The 15,500-nt window shown below is 36.9% G+C and overlaps 1 protein-coding gene across 1 annotated transcript in view; it reads left to right on the forward strand.

Annotated features, from left to right (window-relative positions):
* The first annotated feature begins 562 nt into the window (after positions 1-562).
* KCNU1 (potassium calcium-activated channel subfamily U member 1) overlaps positions 563-15,500 on the forward strand; it is a 124,194-nt gene continuing 109,256 nt past the window's right edge. Inside the window, exons 1-3 of the mRNA XM_011373317.1 lie at positions 563-624; positions 2,691-2,865; positions 7,637-7,879. Of these exons, the coding sequence (XP_011371619.1) occupies positions 563-624; positions 2,691-2,865; positions 7,637-7,879 (480 nt within the window). The remainder of the gene's footprint in view (positions 625-2,690; positions 2,866-7,636; positions 7,880-15,500) is intronic.

Here is a 15,500-nt window from a genome sequence, read left to right on the forward strand (position 1 = left end):
AAAGTATTTGGACATTATATAGCAGTATTTGAGTAGGAGTCAGACAGATGCTGTGAGTCCTCATGACATCAGGTCATACCAACCCCGGGAGCCCCCACTGCTCTGTAAGGACCAGCCCTTACCTATTGACTAGCTGCCCAACTGCCATGGAATGCTCAGGATTGGTAGGGATGCTCGAATCAGCCTTTTATTTGGAAGCATATAGGAGCCAGTCTAAAAGAGAGAACATGAATTTTGAACACATTCAAATGTGTCCTTAGCTCTGACTGATGAACTGGAGAAAATTGAGGAGTATGTCTGGAAGAACGTGCCAAAGCCTAGAGATCAGTAGGAAGACTGGTGTGAAGAAAAGTGTGGAGCTGCCCTGGCCATTGCCTGCCAGAGCATCTCCTCTACCCTTGGATCCCCTATGCTGTCTGAGGAGGAGGCCAAGCCTGTGGTGTAATCAAGGAACCCAGCTATCTTGGTATAGAAAAATCCTTTCGAAGAGCTCGTTAAAAAACACAGAGGAAAGAACCTGCCATCCATCCTGAGAGAAAAACTCCTCTGTTGGCTGAGGAATATGAACGGCATTGGTCTGGTTATTAAGGACTCTGAGACAGAAGGAATAGTCATCTTGGTAAGGTAAGGATATATAATTTTTAAGTGAGCTCCTCACCTTCCTCAATCAACTTCCTAAATAATAATATAGTGGTGGGGGAGGGGCAGGAGTGCTTAATCAAGAAGGAGACTCTGAACATTAATATTTGTAGAATTACAGAAAATTTATAATCTCTGATAGGTGAGACCAGGACACCTGTGGGTTATAAATAAAACAGCCAAAAGGTTAATATTATCCTTAATATGTAAGATATTCTTAACACTGAAACAAAGAAAGGACTGCCCTTCCAATGGGGAAAAAAAAAATGTCAAAGGATATCAACAGATAATTTACTAGTGAATGAAAGAAACCAGAATGTCATCCCAAAGTATGCCTCTTTGACATAAAAATTATTTTGAGCTGAAGGCAATTAAGAAACAGTAAAAGCAGAAAACGCTCTCCCTTTTCTGCCATAGAACAGGATATAAATTCTCCTTTTACTGGAAACAGATTTGTACAAGCCGGGAGATGGCACCAGAGAGGACTCTGCAAACAAACCTTTGTTAAACTACCCTTGTCTTCCTGGCTGCTTCATTTGCTGCTCCTAGCACAAACTCCTTGTCTTGTCAATTGTTCACAAATATATTGTTTCCTTGTCTAAGGGTATAAAAACTTCCTGCTCTAGTCATTTCTTTGGGTCTTTATTCTCCTGTGAAATCTCCCATGAGCATGTAAAAATTCAATAAAATTTGTATGCTCTTCTCCTGTTCATCAGTCTTTGTCAGTTTAGATTTCAGACCCAGCCAGGGACCTTAAGACAGTTGAGGAAAACATTTTCCTGGCCTATGTGAAGAACTGTGACTTACAAATGCACATGTACACATATGCAATTTAAAAATTAAAGAAGAAATAAAATTAAAATGTTAAAATACATTAAATCATCGCCTGAACTAAAATTTTAAAAATGCTAAACCTGACAGTGTGGATGAAAGAGAGAAGATCCAGCAGCTTCAGTGGGAATAGAAATGACAGAAGCTTTCTACGAAGAGATTTGACAATAAATGTCGAACACTTAAAAATGGCCATGTTCTTTAACATAGTAATTTCACTTTTAGGACTCAATCCAAGGAAGTCACCAGAGATGAGGACAAATATTTACAAAGATACTTACTTTTATAATAAAAACAGTATTTTAATAATAAAAATATTGAAAACCTAAATATCTAGGAAATAGTTAAATAATTAAGATACTATAATAAATATTACAGAGTCGCTGAAACAATGTTTTAAAGTAATTTTAGTGACATGGAAAATATTCAATATGTAATATACAATAGAGGGAGAAATAAAAGATGTGAAATATATAGTATAATTATCTATAAGCCATAAAATCACCGAACTGTGGCTCGGGCATTATCCAGGCCACTGTGATCATTTTATGAGTGAAGAAATTAAGGTTCAAAAAAGAAGTAAAGGGTGAGAGAGAATAAATGACTTCCCCAAAGTCACAGAGTTAATTAAGAGCAGACCTGGGCTGGAATTCTAGTCCGTCATTTCCTCATTCATAGTTTCTGGAATTTGCTCACTTAAAATTCAAGCATTTTTAGGGGTTTCCAATCACTCACCTGTATCACCACATTTCTCTCTTTTCATTAACATTACCCTTATCGACCAATTATGACTCTAGCTCAAACTGCCTCATCTCCAAATCCATATCCGACTGGGTAAAGGCAATTTTTTAAACTACTTTGTATCCTCTCTAAATTATTTTGTTCTTATCTGTAACATATTATTAACACATTAAAAAATATGCATTACAAAGGGAGATGTCCCTAAGCCTTCTCAAATCCACAAATTCGAAAATACCACTGTTCCATATCATTTCTTCCATAAAATCCCACAAAGCATAACTTAAAATTTTAAGTGAACTCCTTAGACAATAATTCTATAAATTGAGTGCTAAGATCTTCTACACTACTATTAAAATAAATTTTGGTGGAGGCAAATGCTGAAATAGTTTCAGATTGCTTACTCTTGTTTCTCTATAGAGTCCCTCATAGTTCTGAGTTCAACTCACCATTTGACTTTTTAATATTATTTTCTGGCTTAGATATGCCTATCTTATCTCCTTTCCACTTAGTTTAGGTAGATATTTCCTTGTTCCTAACCCCATTGCTAGCACATATGTTAAGCATAAAACAGTTGCTCGGTACTTAACTGTTTGTCTGACAAAAGCTTTGCAACCAGAGCAGGCTCAGATTGTTAGTGGGACAAAGAGAGAAAAGGTAAAAATGTGTATTCTCTGGACACCCTTTTGTCTTATGCAATCAAACCTTTGATTTCCTACATTATCCCAAAGTGAATACTAAGGGGCAAGGGAAAAATTACATTGTAAATGTATAGTGGAAGAAGCAAATTTCACTATGTATTCCATTGGAAAAATTCTACCGCATATTCTATTTGCATAAAGTAAAGATGAACACTCAAATAGTCATGTTCTTCCTTCTTTTCCCAGCAAATACCAGTTCATAGAACTGATAGACAGGTGTGTCTAACTTTATCATGCTGAGGACTATGAAACAATCTAATATATGGTCCAATGAGCCAGAAACCCATACTTCTAATTGGTGACACAGACAAGGGACCTTTTCTTTGTTACATATGTATCCCAGATTTTGAACAAGCCAATTATTTTGATTTGGACTTACTCTTGAACATTTTTCTGGTATAAATTTGCTTTTATTAAGTGAACATTTTAAAGATTATTTTCAATGATTACAATAAAACTCACTGGCTGTTAACAACTCTTTGAGTCTAGTAAATTTCAATTAAATTTCCATGATAAATACTAGTGTGCTTTAACCACCATTCCCATGTACAATCACGACCAGTCTTACAATTTTACCTCCTACATATCTCTCACATTCATCCATTCTTCTCTGTTTCTACTGGCATCTACTCTGTTTCATCCAATATCACACTGCCACATTCCCTGACTTGGATTTAGACAATCATTTTCTATTCTAGTTCCCCACCAATCTCTTCTCACCATTACAGAGAAGTTTTGAAAACATAAATCTGACAAGTCTCTGTTCAAACTTCTCAAAGGCTTCCCAGTGCTGTAAGGATAATAATTAAACACACAAGATATAAATCCCGTGATCCACAGAACTTTCCATGGTCTGTTCCTGCATGCCTGGCATGGCTCCAGCTATAGCTCCTTCCTGTCTCCTCTTCTTCTTCCCTGCAGCCTGGTTGTTCTCAGAACCATAAAGATTGTATCACCTGGAGAGAGGAACCCGGGCCAGAGGAGGGAAGCTTGGTGGTGGTGCTGGGGATTGGCCGGTGGAAGGTGGGGGTGGAATTCCTAGGTTTTCATTTTAAGCATCCCTGGTGATTCTAATATGCTAATATGCAGCCAGAATTGAGAAGCAAGCTTCCGAATGGTCTAGGTCAGCTTACTTTGAATTCTCATAGAAACTTGTTTATTTCATTCAGAGCACTTGATTTCATTTGTAATTTTACATTTGTTTAGGGAATTATTTTCTTGAAGCCACTTACAACAATTGTGAGCAAGTGCCTAGCACCACATACTGGCTTCTCAGGTAGAACTTGTTCAATGAGTAAACGATAAAGAACAACTACAAGCTAGTTGATTATTTTATTTAAAGTATTTACAAGAAAGCAGTACATATTCTTTACAGAGACAATGAAAAATATATAATAAAAAATAACCTGTAATCTCACCACTAAAAGATAACAGGTATCCCTGTACTACATTTTCTTCCAATATTTTCCCCTAAGCATAAATATTTAAATATTATTGGGATAATGATGTATATTTAGTATCACTGCCTTCTTAAAAAGATCTTATTATTTTTTGGTAATTTTCCATACTGTGAGTGGCAGGATAATACTCCACCATGGATGTCTTTATTTTTTTTCTTTTTCTGTTTAATGCTTACGTACTTTCCATTATTTTTCCTCTTAAAAAACTAAATTATCTCTTTGAAGTGTTTTTTTAAAGTTCTGATTACTTCCTAAGAACATATACCATAAAATAAATTATTGAGTCAAAGGAAATGAATATTTTGATGCTTTTGCAACATTTATACTTTCAACAGCAGTATTTGAAGCAACATGTGTGACTACCCTTATGAAAAAAACTTCCTTTTATTGGAATTTTCAAATTGTTTTCAAGTACTTGTTTTCATCTTCATCACTGAATTTTCATGTTCCTTTTCATTTTTCCAGTAATGCTTAGTGTTTTTTATAAATTTTGTAAGTTATTAATAAGAAGTATCAAAATTTGGGCCAATTAATTATAGTAAAAATATTGCTTGGTTTTAATTTTATGATGTTTATGAACTATAAAAAAATCAATTTCCATATTATCAGAGAAATTCACTTTCCTTTTGTGATATTTTTTTTTCTTTCTCATTATGCTTAGCAAATCTTTTCCTTTGCCAGATCAGATAAATAGCAACTGTATTTTCTTCTAGTTTTACTTTCTTTTTCTCTTTCCATTCCCTCTTCCTCTCCCTTTCCTTCTCCTTGATCTCTCATTACCTGTCTTTGTTTTTTGCTTTTTTAGACATTTATCTGTAACTCTCATTTCTTTTTTATAGACTCAAGCTCTGAAATTAAGAGGAGACATGGTTTAAAAGAATACATACTTTGAGATCAAAGGATTGGAGCTTCTATCTCTGATTCGGCCTATCATCTTAAACAAGTCAACTCACATCCTTCAGTAAATTGGGTACCATAATTCCCACCTTTCAGGACTATTATAAAGGAGATAAATTGCAAAATGGCTGGATCTCAAATACATTATTTCTGCTTTCTCTCCCCTTTGCATATATGTTCATTCTTTCATTTCATAACATCATCTCATCTGTAATGATTTTCTGTTTCCTTCATCCTCTAAATGCTACCTGGTCTTTATTACTGTCTCCTCCTTAGAAATATTATTTGGCCTCATGTCGCTCTTTAGGGCTGCACCCCTGAGGTTATAATTAAGTACTAAATGTCTCTTCATAGTTGCTCATTACTTTTTCTGTGTTTGCTTTCTCTGAACAACTACCTCCTCCACTAAAGAGTTTGTAAGATGTTGCAGATGAGACAAAAGGAGATCTTACAAATCTCAGCTGACTGACTTTTTTTTTAATTTATCAAAATAAACACACAAAAAGTTAACTCCTAGTGCCAGTCCTACAGTAACCAAGGAACTTGCACTTTAAAAAAAATATATATGAACAGATTAACCTAATTCCAGTTACAGACAAGAAGTATCAATGGCAAAGGATATATTGTAGGTTATTTCCTTCCCCAATGCATTTGGGAGCTATGGAGTTATTTCCCTGTTCTGAACACAATCTCAAGAGTTGAAACCTCAAGTTGAAGTACTTTTGGATGACCTAGGACCACAGCCCAGAGCACTCTTCATCCTGCCTAGCCGGGGATCACAATGCCATCGGAGCACCACAATCTCCTAGTCTGACTTCTCTTTAGGAGAGCTCTGTAAAACACGGCCTCATCCCTTTAGGGTGCTCTGCCTTTCCTTTTCTCCATCCCCCACCTCCTTCTTTTCTCCTTAAACTGAAGAGCTCCCTTAGGATACTTGATTTCCAAATCAGAGTGGTGGAGGCAGGCAGGATAGTTACAGAAGGCCATTAAAGATCCTTCATTAACATCGAGTGCCCTTTGGTGATGAACCATGCAGCCTGAAAAAAGGAAAGAGGCTTAACCTCTCTGAAGAGAAGCAGCTTCAGATGCTAAAGATTTCACTGCCCAAGATAAAGGCAGCAGCTTGCAACAGATCAGTCTATAAAGTAGTGCTGCTTTACGGTGATGTAGAGGAGGGAGAAGTTTTCCTCAACACTGTTAGGGTCCCTGGCTGGGTCTGAAAATTCAACTGACAAAGATAGAGGGGACAGGAAAAAAGCGTACAAATTCTATTGAATTTTTACATGTATGTGGGCACCTTCACAAGAAAATGAAAACTCAAAGAAGTGACCAGAGCAAGAAGGTTTTATACCTTTTAGATAAAGAAACAATAAATTTGTGAAGCATCAACAAGACAAAGGAGTTTGGACTAGGGCAGTTAATGATAAAGTGGTAACTAGGGAAATAAAGGTTAGTTTAGCAAAGGTTATTTATACAGCCTCTCGGTCCTACATTCCATGCCTCTGGTGATAAAAATGTCTTCTTTCTGCCCAGTAAATGGAGGGTAAGCTTTCACATGAGAGTTCTATGATGTGTTTCAGGGAAAGCCAAGGAGGAAACTGGGGCAGGTCAGGGTGACCTTCTTACTTCTGCCATTAAAAAAAAATTTCCTGAGATGTTTAATTTGCATTTTGGGGGTATGTCCTGAACCCCATCAGTGAAAACACTGATTCTGGAGTCAGCAAGACTGTAGACTGTACTTTGAATTAAAATCACCGCTTGTTGGCTCAAAGACCTTGGCCGAATTGACTGAATTTCTCTAGACCTCAAATTTTTAACCTCTAAAGTAGGGAAATTTATATCTCTCATGCACAGTTGTGATGATTTAGTGAGATAATCTGCATGAAGTGTTTGGTATGGAACTCTCTGCTCAATAAATGACAGCTATTACTGAGTGTCCGAAGTGCTATCTCACTAAGGGCTTAATACTTTAAATTTACAAAAAATGCTTTCCTCATAGTACCTAACTTGACTCTCATGCAATCTATGAAGCAGACAGGGTAGATATTTTATCTCCCAAGAGACCAGCAGGTTTTTTTGTTTTGTTTTGTTTTGTTTTTCATTTCCCCTAGATCTAGTAAGTAGCAAAGTCAAGGCTCAAAGCCAGCCCTTGAGGGCCCAGGGTACTCTCTCCCCTGGCCACACAGGAGCCCTTGACTCTTCAGGGGAGGAGCCACCATCTGTAGAGGCCATGATTCTCGCATGAGTAATGAGTTTCTAAACAATGTGCAGTAGTGTGTTGGGTTGGCTTCATTTCATCTACTTGACTCAATGTTAAAGCTGAGAAGCCCAGCTATTGCCTATTGTCAATTTCTCTAATGATTATTCTAGGAGCAGGTGATTTCTACCAGTGTGCAAGTGCCAGATCGCCCTTTGACAGAAATGTATGTTTTTCAAACTAGAAACCCTCAGCAAACAGGGAAGCAGAGATGGCTGGTCTCCAACCTCACACCCAATAGAAAGGTTAATGATGTGATTATCTGGGTTATGTTTGGCCATACAGGGGTACTAGACCCTGAACATCTCTACGACCAACTGTTGCCACACTCCAGAAGTGAGCAGCATATGGGACAGGTAGGATGAGGGAGAATGATAACGTGTATGACAGGTTTAGAAAGAAAAGTCTATAAATAGAAAGGGCTCCCAGAAACTTATTTTATTTTCCAGCTGGAGAAGAGATTAGGAAGGACTCACAAGGCAAAGGAAGAGTCCTGGATCATCTTTCTTACAGCAGCACCATTTTTCTGGAGGAAATTATTAAGTTTCTCCTAGATTTCTGTGCTTTGTTTTGCATTGTCACACTAAATAGGAAAAAAATTTAAGATTCTCCTGCTTATTTCATGACTTCTGTGGTGGATCTTGATTGCCTGTGATTGAGATCATTCCTGCATACAGCAAGAAAAGCTCATGCTAAAGAAGACATTTTGAGTGGAGATGCAATAAAACGATTTATCATTTTGGTTCTTTCATTAAACTTACTAATCTAAGGATGATAGTTCAGGGCAAGGATTAAATCTGCAAGCATGTTTCAGTTCTCTGATATATAAAAATTCAGAGAAGAAAGGTATCCTGTGTAACTTCTCTCAGACTAAGGAGATTCATGTGCACAGACTTTTCAAACATCTATCTTTCTAACTTCTTTGAAGTGAGCCAAGGCATTGGCAAACAAAGGGAGAGCCAATTTATCTCACTGTTACTCAGGATTCCATTTCTCTCCACCTACTCTGAGCAGGGACTGCAAAGGTGTGATTGTTGAAGGGTTTATTTGTAATGCACTCCAGGGCAACAACAACAACAACAACAAAGGCTTTCAGGGAAAAAGTTAGTCAGCGTTGCTCCCTTGTGGCAAGATTTCCAAAGAGCAACCAACCCATGCTTTAATGAGTAATGCGATGACACTTGCAAGGCAAGAAACTGGCCCTTGACACTAATGATTACAGATAGTGTAGATGAGGAGAGGAAGAGCGCACTCTCTCAGTGATGGCCATTTCATAAAGTTTAGTTGTATCAACTAACAAATAAAATCTTGCCACCAAAATGCTACTGCACTTTCTCCTTTTACTGTCTCTCCTGGCCAGAAAGGATTTGATCCTTATCTCTTCTGTAGTACTTCCTCCCCCCCCCCCCCCCACTGCCCACCCCCATCCCCCACCATCAATTTAATGCTTCTTAGAAGTGAGATGAAAAGACATTTTAAAATACTCAGGAGTATTTTAAAATACTCAAAGATTTTACCAAATAAGCTTACCATTAGTCTTTGATGATTATTAACGATCATAGGTTGACTTTTTTTTCTCCAAAACGCTCTGCATTTGGACAGGTTGGGGTAGCTCTGCTTTAACAAATTGAAGAATAAATTACTCTTCCTTAGTCTGGGTTTCCTTATTTTTAAAAGAAACAAATAGGATTTAGGGATAAATAGATTTAGTGTTCAATAATTCTTGTACCTCAATGCTTATCTACATAATTTTTGCATATTATATTCCAAAAGGCCCTTACTTCAAGGATATTCTGAAAAAAGAAAATAAATGTATTAATGCAACAGTTACATTCAGACTTTATATCAAGGCTATTGCTTATAGAGGCAGTTTTAAAGAAATGCAATTAAAGTCACAATACTAATGACGAATATCAGAACTACTAATAAAAAGGGCAAGATTACTCTTTGATGGGAAAATGATAGAGCTGGGGGAATAAACAAGACCGTCTTAGAAGACATTAACCCCTTTCAGAGCACTTTATTTGCTTCATGCTTGCACCTTATATCATTTGTTTGGATTTTCTTTAAAATATGTAGATTAATATAAATTTGATTTTTAGAAAGTTATTTTATATCTGTAGCATTTTAGTTTTTCTCCTGAAATATTTGAAAAAGTTGCTGGGTTATCCCCAAACCAATGATGGAGCTAAAGACAAATCCATTCATTTCCAAAGTGTGCCAGGAGACAGGGGTGTTTGGAGAGGAATGTTTGGTTTAACATGCCAATTCAAGCAGAGCTGATACAGAAAAGATGGCTGTCATCTTCTATGACATTGGTGACAGCTCAGTTTTTCGACATAATCTTCAAGTTGGATACGATGCCCAGAGAATCAAACGCACACACACAGTACATCAAAATTGGGATTTTGAAAACACACTCACACAGCACCCAGAGGAATAATGCAACCAGCTGCTGAGACAATGCTTGGTGATTCAATGGTACACCAGGAATTCCAAACAGTAGAGAGGATGGCCAAGGGGATGGCATGATGATCACTGCATTGAATCCATCGCCAGAACTGCTGCCAACACACCACTTTTGCTGGTGGGCATTATGCATTCGGATGAAATCACCAGCTTGATGTTCAGCTGGCCTGATTGCTAAAGAGACTGATTGCATTATTCATTTCTCATGAAAAGATTTTTAGGACTCTCAAGGATCCAAAGAGATTATATTAAGGAAAAAAAAAAAAAACTCCAGAGTTATCAACAGTTTAATTTATTCTTGTATTCTTTCAAAATGGGTAGCCACAGAGCATAAACAGAGCCCGAAATGGGTTTTTGGTGAGACTAAGTTTGGAAGCCCTGTATTTTACAGGATTGGGTGTCCCTCTCTTCATCTCCTAGTTTCCGGTTTTTGTTTCTCCTTTCTACCTCTCTTCCAGACAAGTCCTCCATCTTCTTTAAAAAAAAAACAAAAAAACTACAACAAAACCCAAACCAAACAAACAAAACCCTGCTGCTTGTTAATTCTCTATAAAATACTTCCATCTACTGGACAAATGGAGAAAAGTCACGTCTTAACCTTTTTTGCTGCTATATTTGTACCACGACATATGAAGACCAGTCTCCAAATATTTAGTGCAATAATTAGGAATCACAAATCAAAATATTAAAGAGGTTGAGGAAATTAACCCAAGTAAAATCCCTAGCTATTTGAGTTACACATGGACACACATATGCAGTTTGCAAATACACTGAATAAAGCATAATTTTGCAGTACTGCAAAAAGCAAATATGTGAGACAAAAGAATGGGAGTCTGGACAGAGAGAAGAAAAGAGATGGTCTCTCTGGCAAACCAGTTAGCATATTTCTAATTGGATCACAAAGGTAAGAGGCTCTGGATTCAGAGATTGGAATCAGAGACTGTGGCCAAGGTAACCATATTCCCTCTACGAAGAAAAATAATTCTATGAACTCTGAAAAGAAATCAAAGTGAGTTCCAAGTTAATATATCAAAGGGGACACCCCTTCAATAAGAAGCCACCCAAAAATGATGCTTTCTCCTTTTGTTCATTTTTTTTTTTTTTTCAAAACAGTCTATCTGAGAAATGAGGTCAAGCGATGGGGCATGCAGAAATGATCATGGTCTATCAGAGAAATAACCTGGAGCTGTGCAATCAAAGACCCGTGGTGTGCCAGAGCTGGTAGGAATCCTAAATGTTGGTCCAGCTTCTTCATTTTATTGATGAGAAAATTAAGATTGGAGGAGCATAAGCAGCTCATCCAAAGGCTTATACTTTAGAAGTAAACCATTAAATTTGACAAAAGATGACAAAAACACTCCGGTTTCTGGATGGATCCTAAGTACAATTACATTGTTTATAATATCAGCCTCTCCAGAACTGATAGTTTCTAAAAACAGATCCATAGTCTTGCTGAAATAGTATAAGCAGTCTATTGTAATAACAGGCCCACCACAGTGGGACATCTTGCTGTGTTATGTCCATTTAGAATAAATAAAAAACAACAGAGTGAAGAAAAAAGTATAGTGCATTTTTAAAAGTGTGAGTTTCAATAGATCATGACTCTAAATAGAATATGAATTAAGTCACATTCTTTTGAAAGTAAATTTTCTCTAAAAGTGGTTAATATACTATCTGTCTGATTTCATAAAACTTGAAGGGAGTTAAACCAAAAATGAAACATTAAGAAGGTGAAAGGTAAAGAGTTGGTAACTAAAATAGCTTCATGTAAACACCTTGAGAGATTGAGGCAATAATCTTTAAGTAACATTAAATCAACAAGAAGTTTGCCCCAGAAACAACTTACTGTGAGGTGCTTTCACTATGATGTAAATGCTCTGCAGAGGCAAAGCCATCTTCATCCTTGACTTTAAACCTGATTCTGTCATTGGCTCTCTGCATGAAATTAGGCCTAGAATGTCTTCACCAGTGCACTTGACTGATGGTGTGCATGTTCCTCGGGGGTAAGAAACAAATCTCTGCTTGTAGAAATAGAAGAAGGTAGGGTTATACCATTAAGTGCAACAGATGGATTTAGGCCCTTAAAATATAACATTACAATATAATTTATTACTTTGAGGATCCTTAAAAACACACACATGCATGCACACACACATTTATGTGTTACTATATACAATTAAAAAACGAAGTTCTTACTTTCCTTTCCCAGATAAGACATATTTCTTGAAGAGTACACTTTTTAAAATGAAACATATATTCAATCTTATTATAAAGTATAATTTTTCCAGAACATTTGAGTGCCCAGAAGTAAATTACAGAGATATGTACAAAGTGAAGCTATTTTTTAAATCAAATCATTGACATGTTAAAAAATTCAACTGAAAAAAAAAAAAATCTTCAGTAGCATAGTGTTCATTTCTTAGATCTAGTTTTAAAGGTCTAGTGGGTGAAAGGCCCCAACAACCATCCAGAAGTACCATCCAGAAATGCAGGGTCCTGGCCCAGGTGGCTTCTCACACTGTAGACCTCAGCTTCAAACTTGATGTGCTGGAGGCAGCCTCTGGACTCCTTACCCACATCAGGTTCCTCCTTCCACTACACATTTCCCCCCCACTTTTCTCAGTTTCTAATTGTAACATCTTCCTCAGTTAAGTGCATCCCCTCTGAGAAAATGAACTACATTTGTTTTGTTGACCATTGTGCTTCTAGTGCCTGGCACGTAGTAGTTGCTCAACACGCACACACACACACTCGACAAAGATTCTGCGTTGTAGTAGATAGCCAACGGAGTAGTTATTATTTTTTATTTCTTTAAACTATCCAGTAAAGAGTCTTTTCTTAGTTATTTCGAAGGGTAATGTTGCTTCAAAGTTGTTTACCTCCCAAGTTCTGAACACTGAATTGCTATCAGGCTATGAATGGCACCTTTTCCTTAGACACTTCCCCAGTGACAAAGTAACTCAGTAACTCTGAGAAAAGTTATCAAATTTAAAACTGTCAGCAAAGATAATTAGACTTTAAATGGCATTAGAGCTAAATTAGATACCCTTTCTACTACACACACACACACACACCACACCACACCATACACCACAGACACACCCCAAACCATAACCTGTGTATATATACATTGCAAATTGCGCTTCCTTCATGAGCACAGGTTGTAGTGAGAGGTGGGAAAAAAAAGGAGTAGAGAAGTGTGGATAACTTGGGTTAAGATCCATGTAGATTCAGTATTTCATGCACTTAAAAATTATTTTATTTTATTTTTAAAAAATAAAAAATGTTTCTCAATTACAGTCGACATGTAATATTTTATTAGTTTCAAATTTACAACATAGTAACTAGACATTTATATCCCTCACAAAGTGATCAAGTGGATTTGTCTAGTACCCAAGTGACACCATACATAGTTATTACTATGTTACCTAACAAATATTTTTAAGTATTTATGATTTACTCATCCAATCATCAACTATTTGTTAAATTCCTGTGATTTTCCAGGCATGTGCCAGGTATATTGTTAGACACAGGGTACATAGTGATAAATACAACAGGTCTGATCACTAAGTTTATGGAGCTTATGTTCTTGTGAGGAAAAAGGGAAAATAAACCAGGCAACGAGGAAATAGTATAATTACTATTATAAGTGCTATGAAGTACTGTGAAGAAAAGGGTCAGAATGCCAATAACAGAGAATACTAGGGCATGAGAGACAGGGCCCTCCTTTCTACAGAATGGTCAGGAGGGCGTGACGGGACATTTAAATGGAGACCTGAAAATAGCAGCTGTGAGTGATGTGAGTGTTCTAGTGCTACAAAGGCCAGGAGAAAGAAAAGGCTTTGAGTGTTCTCGTAGCTAAGAGGTGGCAGCGTGGCTGTAGCATAGTGTGAGATGAGGAAGCATGGAGTGCAGGTGACCCACTATCCCCATTTGCCCAGGACCAAGGGGTTTCACAGGGTACCAGATTTTCAGTACTGAATCTGGGACAGTCCCAGGGAAACTGGACAGTTGGACACTCTAGATACAAGATGAATTCGAAGAGACTGATTTTGACACCACCCCACACATTTTGACTCATCCGCAGAAGCTAATAGTATTATTATCATAATAACAGATTGTTAGAGGGACAAACTATCTGTCTAAATTGAATTAAATCTTTTTTGTTCTCATAGGTTAATTTCTGGTAAAAGGGAAAAGATGCCTAGATAGAATCTTAGAAATAATTGGTAATACTTTGACAATATTAAATAACAAAAGTTAGGAAAATCATAAAATTTCATTGATGATGATAGGTCAATCAGTACTTAAGAGTAATCAGACTAGGTAAATGATGTGAATGAACTTCGATTTGAAAATTGTGATCTTATTTTCCAAATAGCAGTAGGTATGTGTGTATGATGTAAACAAATAATTCTTTCCTCCTCCCCTCTCTCCCTCTTCCCTTCCTTTTTTCTTTCCTCCCATCCTCTTCATTTCTTTATAATCAATGCCATTCAGAAAAAGAACCGAAATAACTTTTTTTGGTATTGTTTTACCATTTTCAGTATACAATCATACTACCTTCGTTGAATCCCCACAATAATTCTATCAAGTGGGTGTTATCTTCAGCACAAAACAAGACTATGAAAAGTAAAGTGACTTGTTAAATGTCACACAGTAACTTAATAGAACTGGGGCTGGAGCGCAGGGCTGCTAACTCCTAGACCAGAGTTCTGTATAAAACTGTCCCGTGCCAGTTAGCTGGCTTAATGAGAAGATTTAGTGGAAATTAGAGGTAAACTTAAAGGAAGGAAATGCAACTGTGGCAGCAGTTCCAGGAAACATTACAGTTATTTTGTAGTAATAGCCACACAGAGCAGAGTCATGGTGAACTCCAAAGGAAAAAAAAAAAAAAAAAAAAAAAAAAAAATCAGGTACTCTTCACAAAAACCAGGGCAAACTAGACCTTCTTTAATGCTCTGACGTTTTGCCTGTCACCTGTGCATGCTGAAAGGCATGACATTTCTTACACTTTTGAAAACATCAGAGAAAATGAAAGAAATTGCTCTTATTCTAAACTCTACCTCTCTTGGACCAAAGAATTTGTTGACAGGGCGTGGATAAAAATAAGAAAATAGAAGGTCCCATAAAGAAGAGATAAGGGAAACGGATTCCTGGGTTCAAGTAATAATTGACCAATGTTCACAGTGGAAAATTGCCTTCTACAATACCTGTACTCTATACCATGCTTTTCTGATTGAAAGGATAAACAGAAATCTTGGAGTTCTTCTTCCATATGTCCTTCCAAGATTACTGAGAATGTGGCATTTCGCTCAGATGAAGAACCAACTCATTTACACACAGATGGTTGGATGTCATTTCACTCAAAAAGAGTTGTTCTGAAATTGTTTGACTGCACAACCAAATAGATAGCCTGTTGCCCATAGCCACAAAGGATGTAACTTCCTCCAGGTCACAGAGAAAGTGAGTAACAGAATCAGATCTAGAATTCACATCTTCTGAAGA

This window comes from Pteropus vampyrus, unplaced genomic scaffold (genome assembly GCF_000151845.1).
Source record: "Pteropus vampyrus isolate Shadow unplaced genomic scaffold, Pvam_2.0 Scaffold8, whole genome shotgun sequence".
In the NCBI taxonomy this organism is placed as follows: domain Eukaryota; kingdom Metazoa; phylum Chordata; class Mammalia; order Chiroptera; family Pteropodidae; genus Pteropus; species Pteropus vampyrus.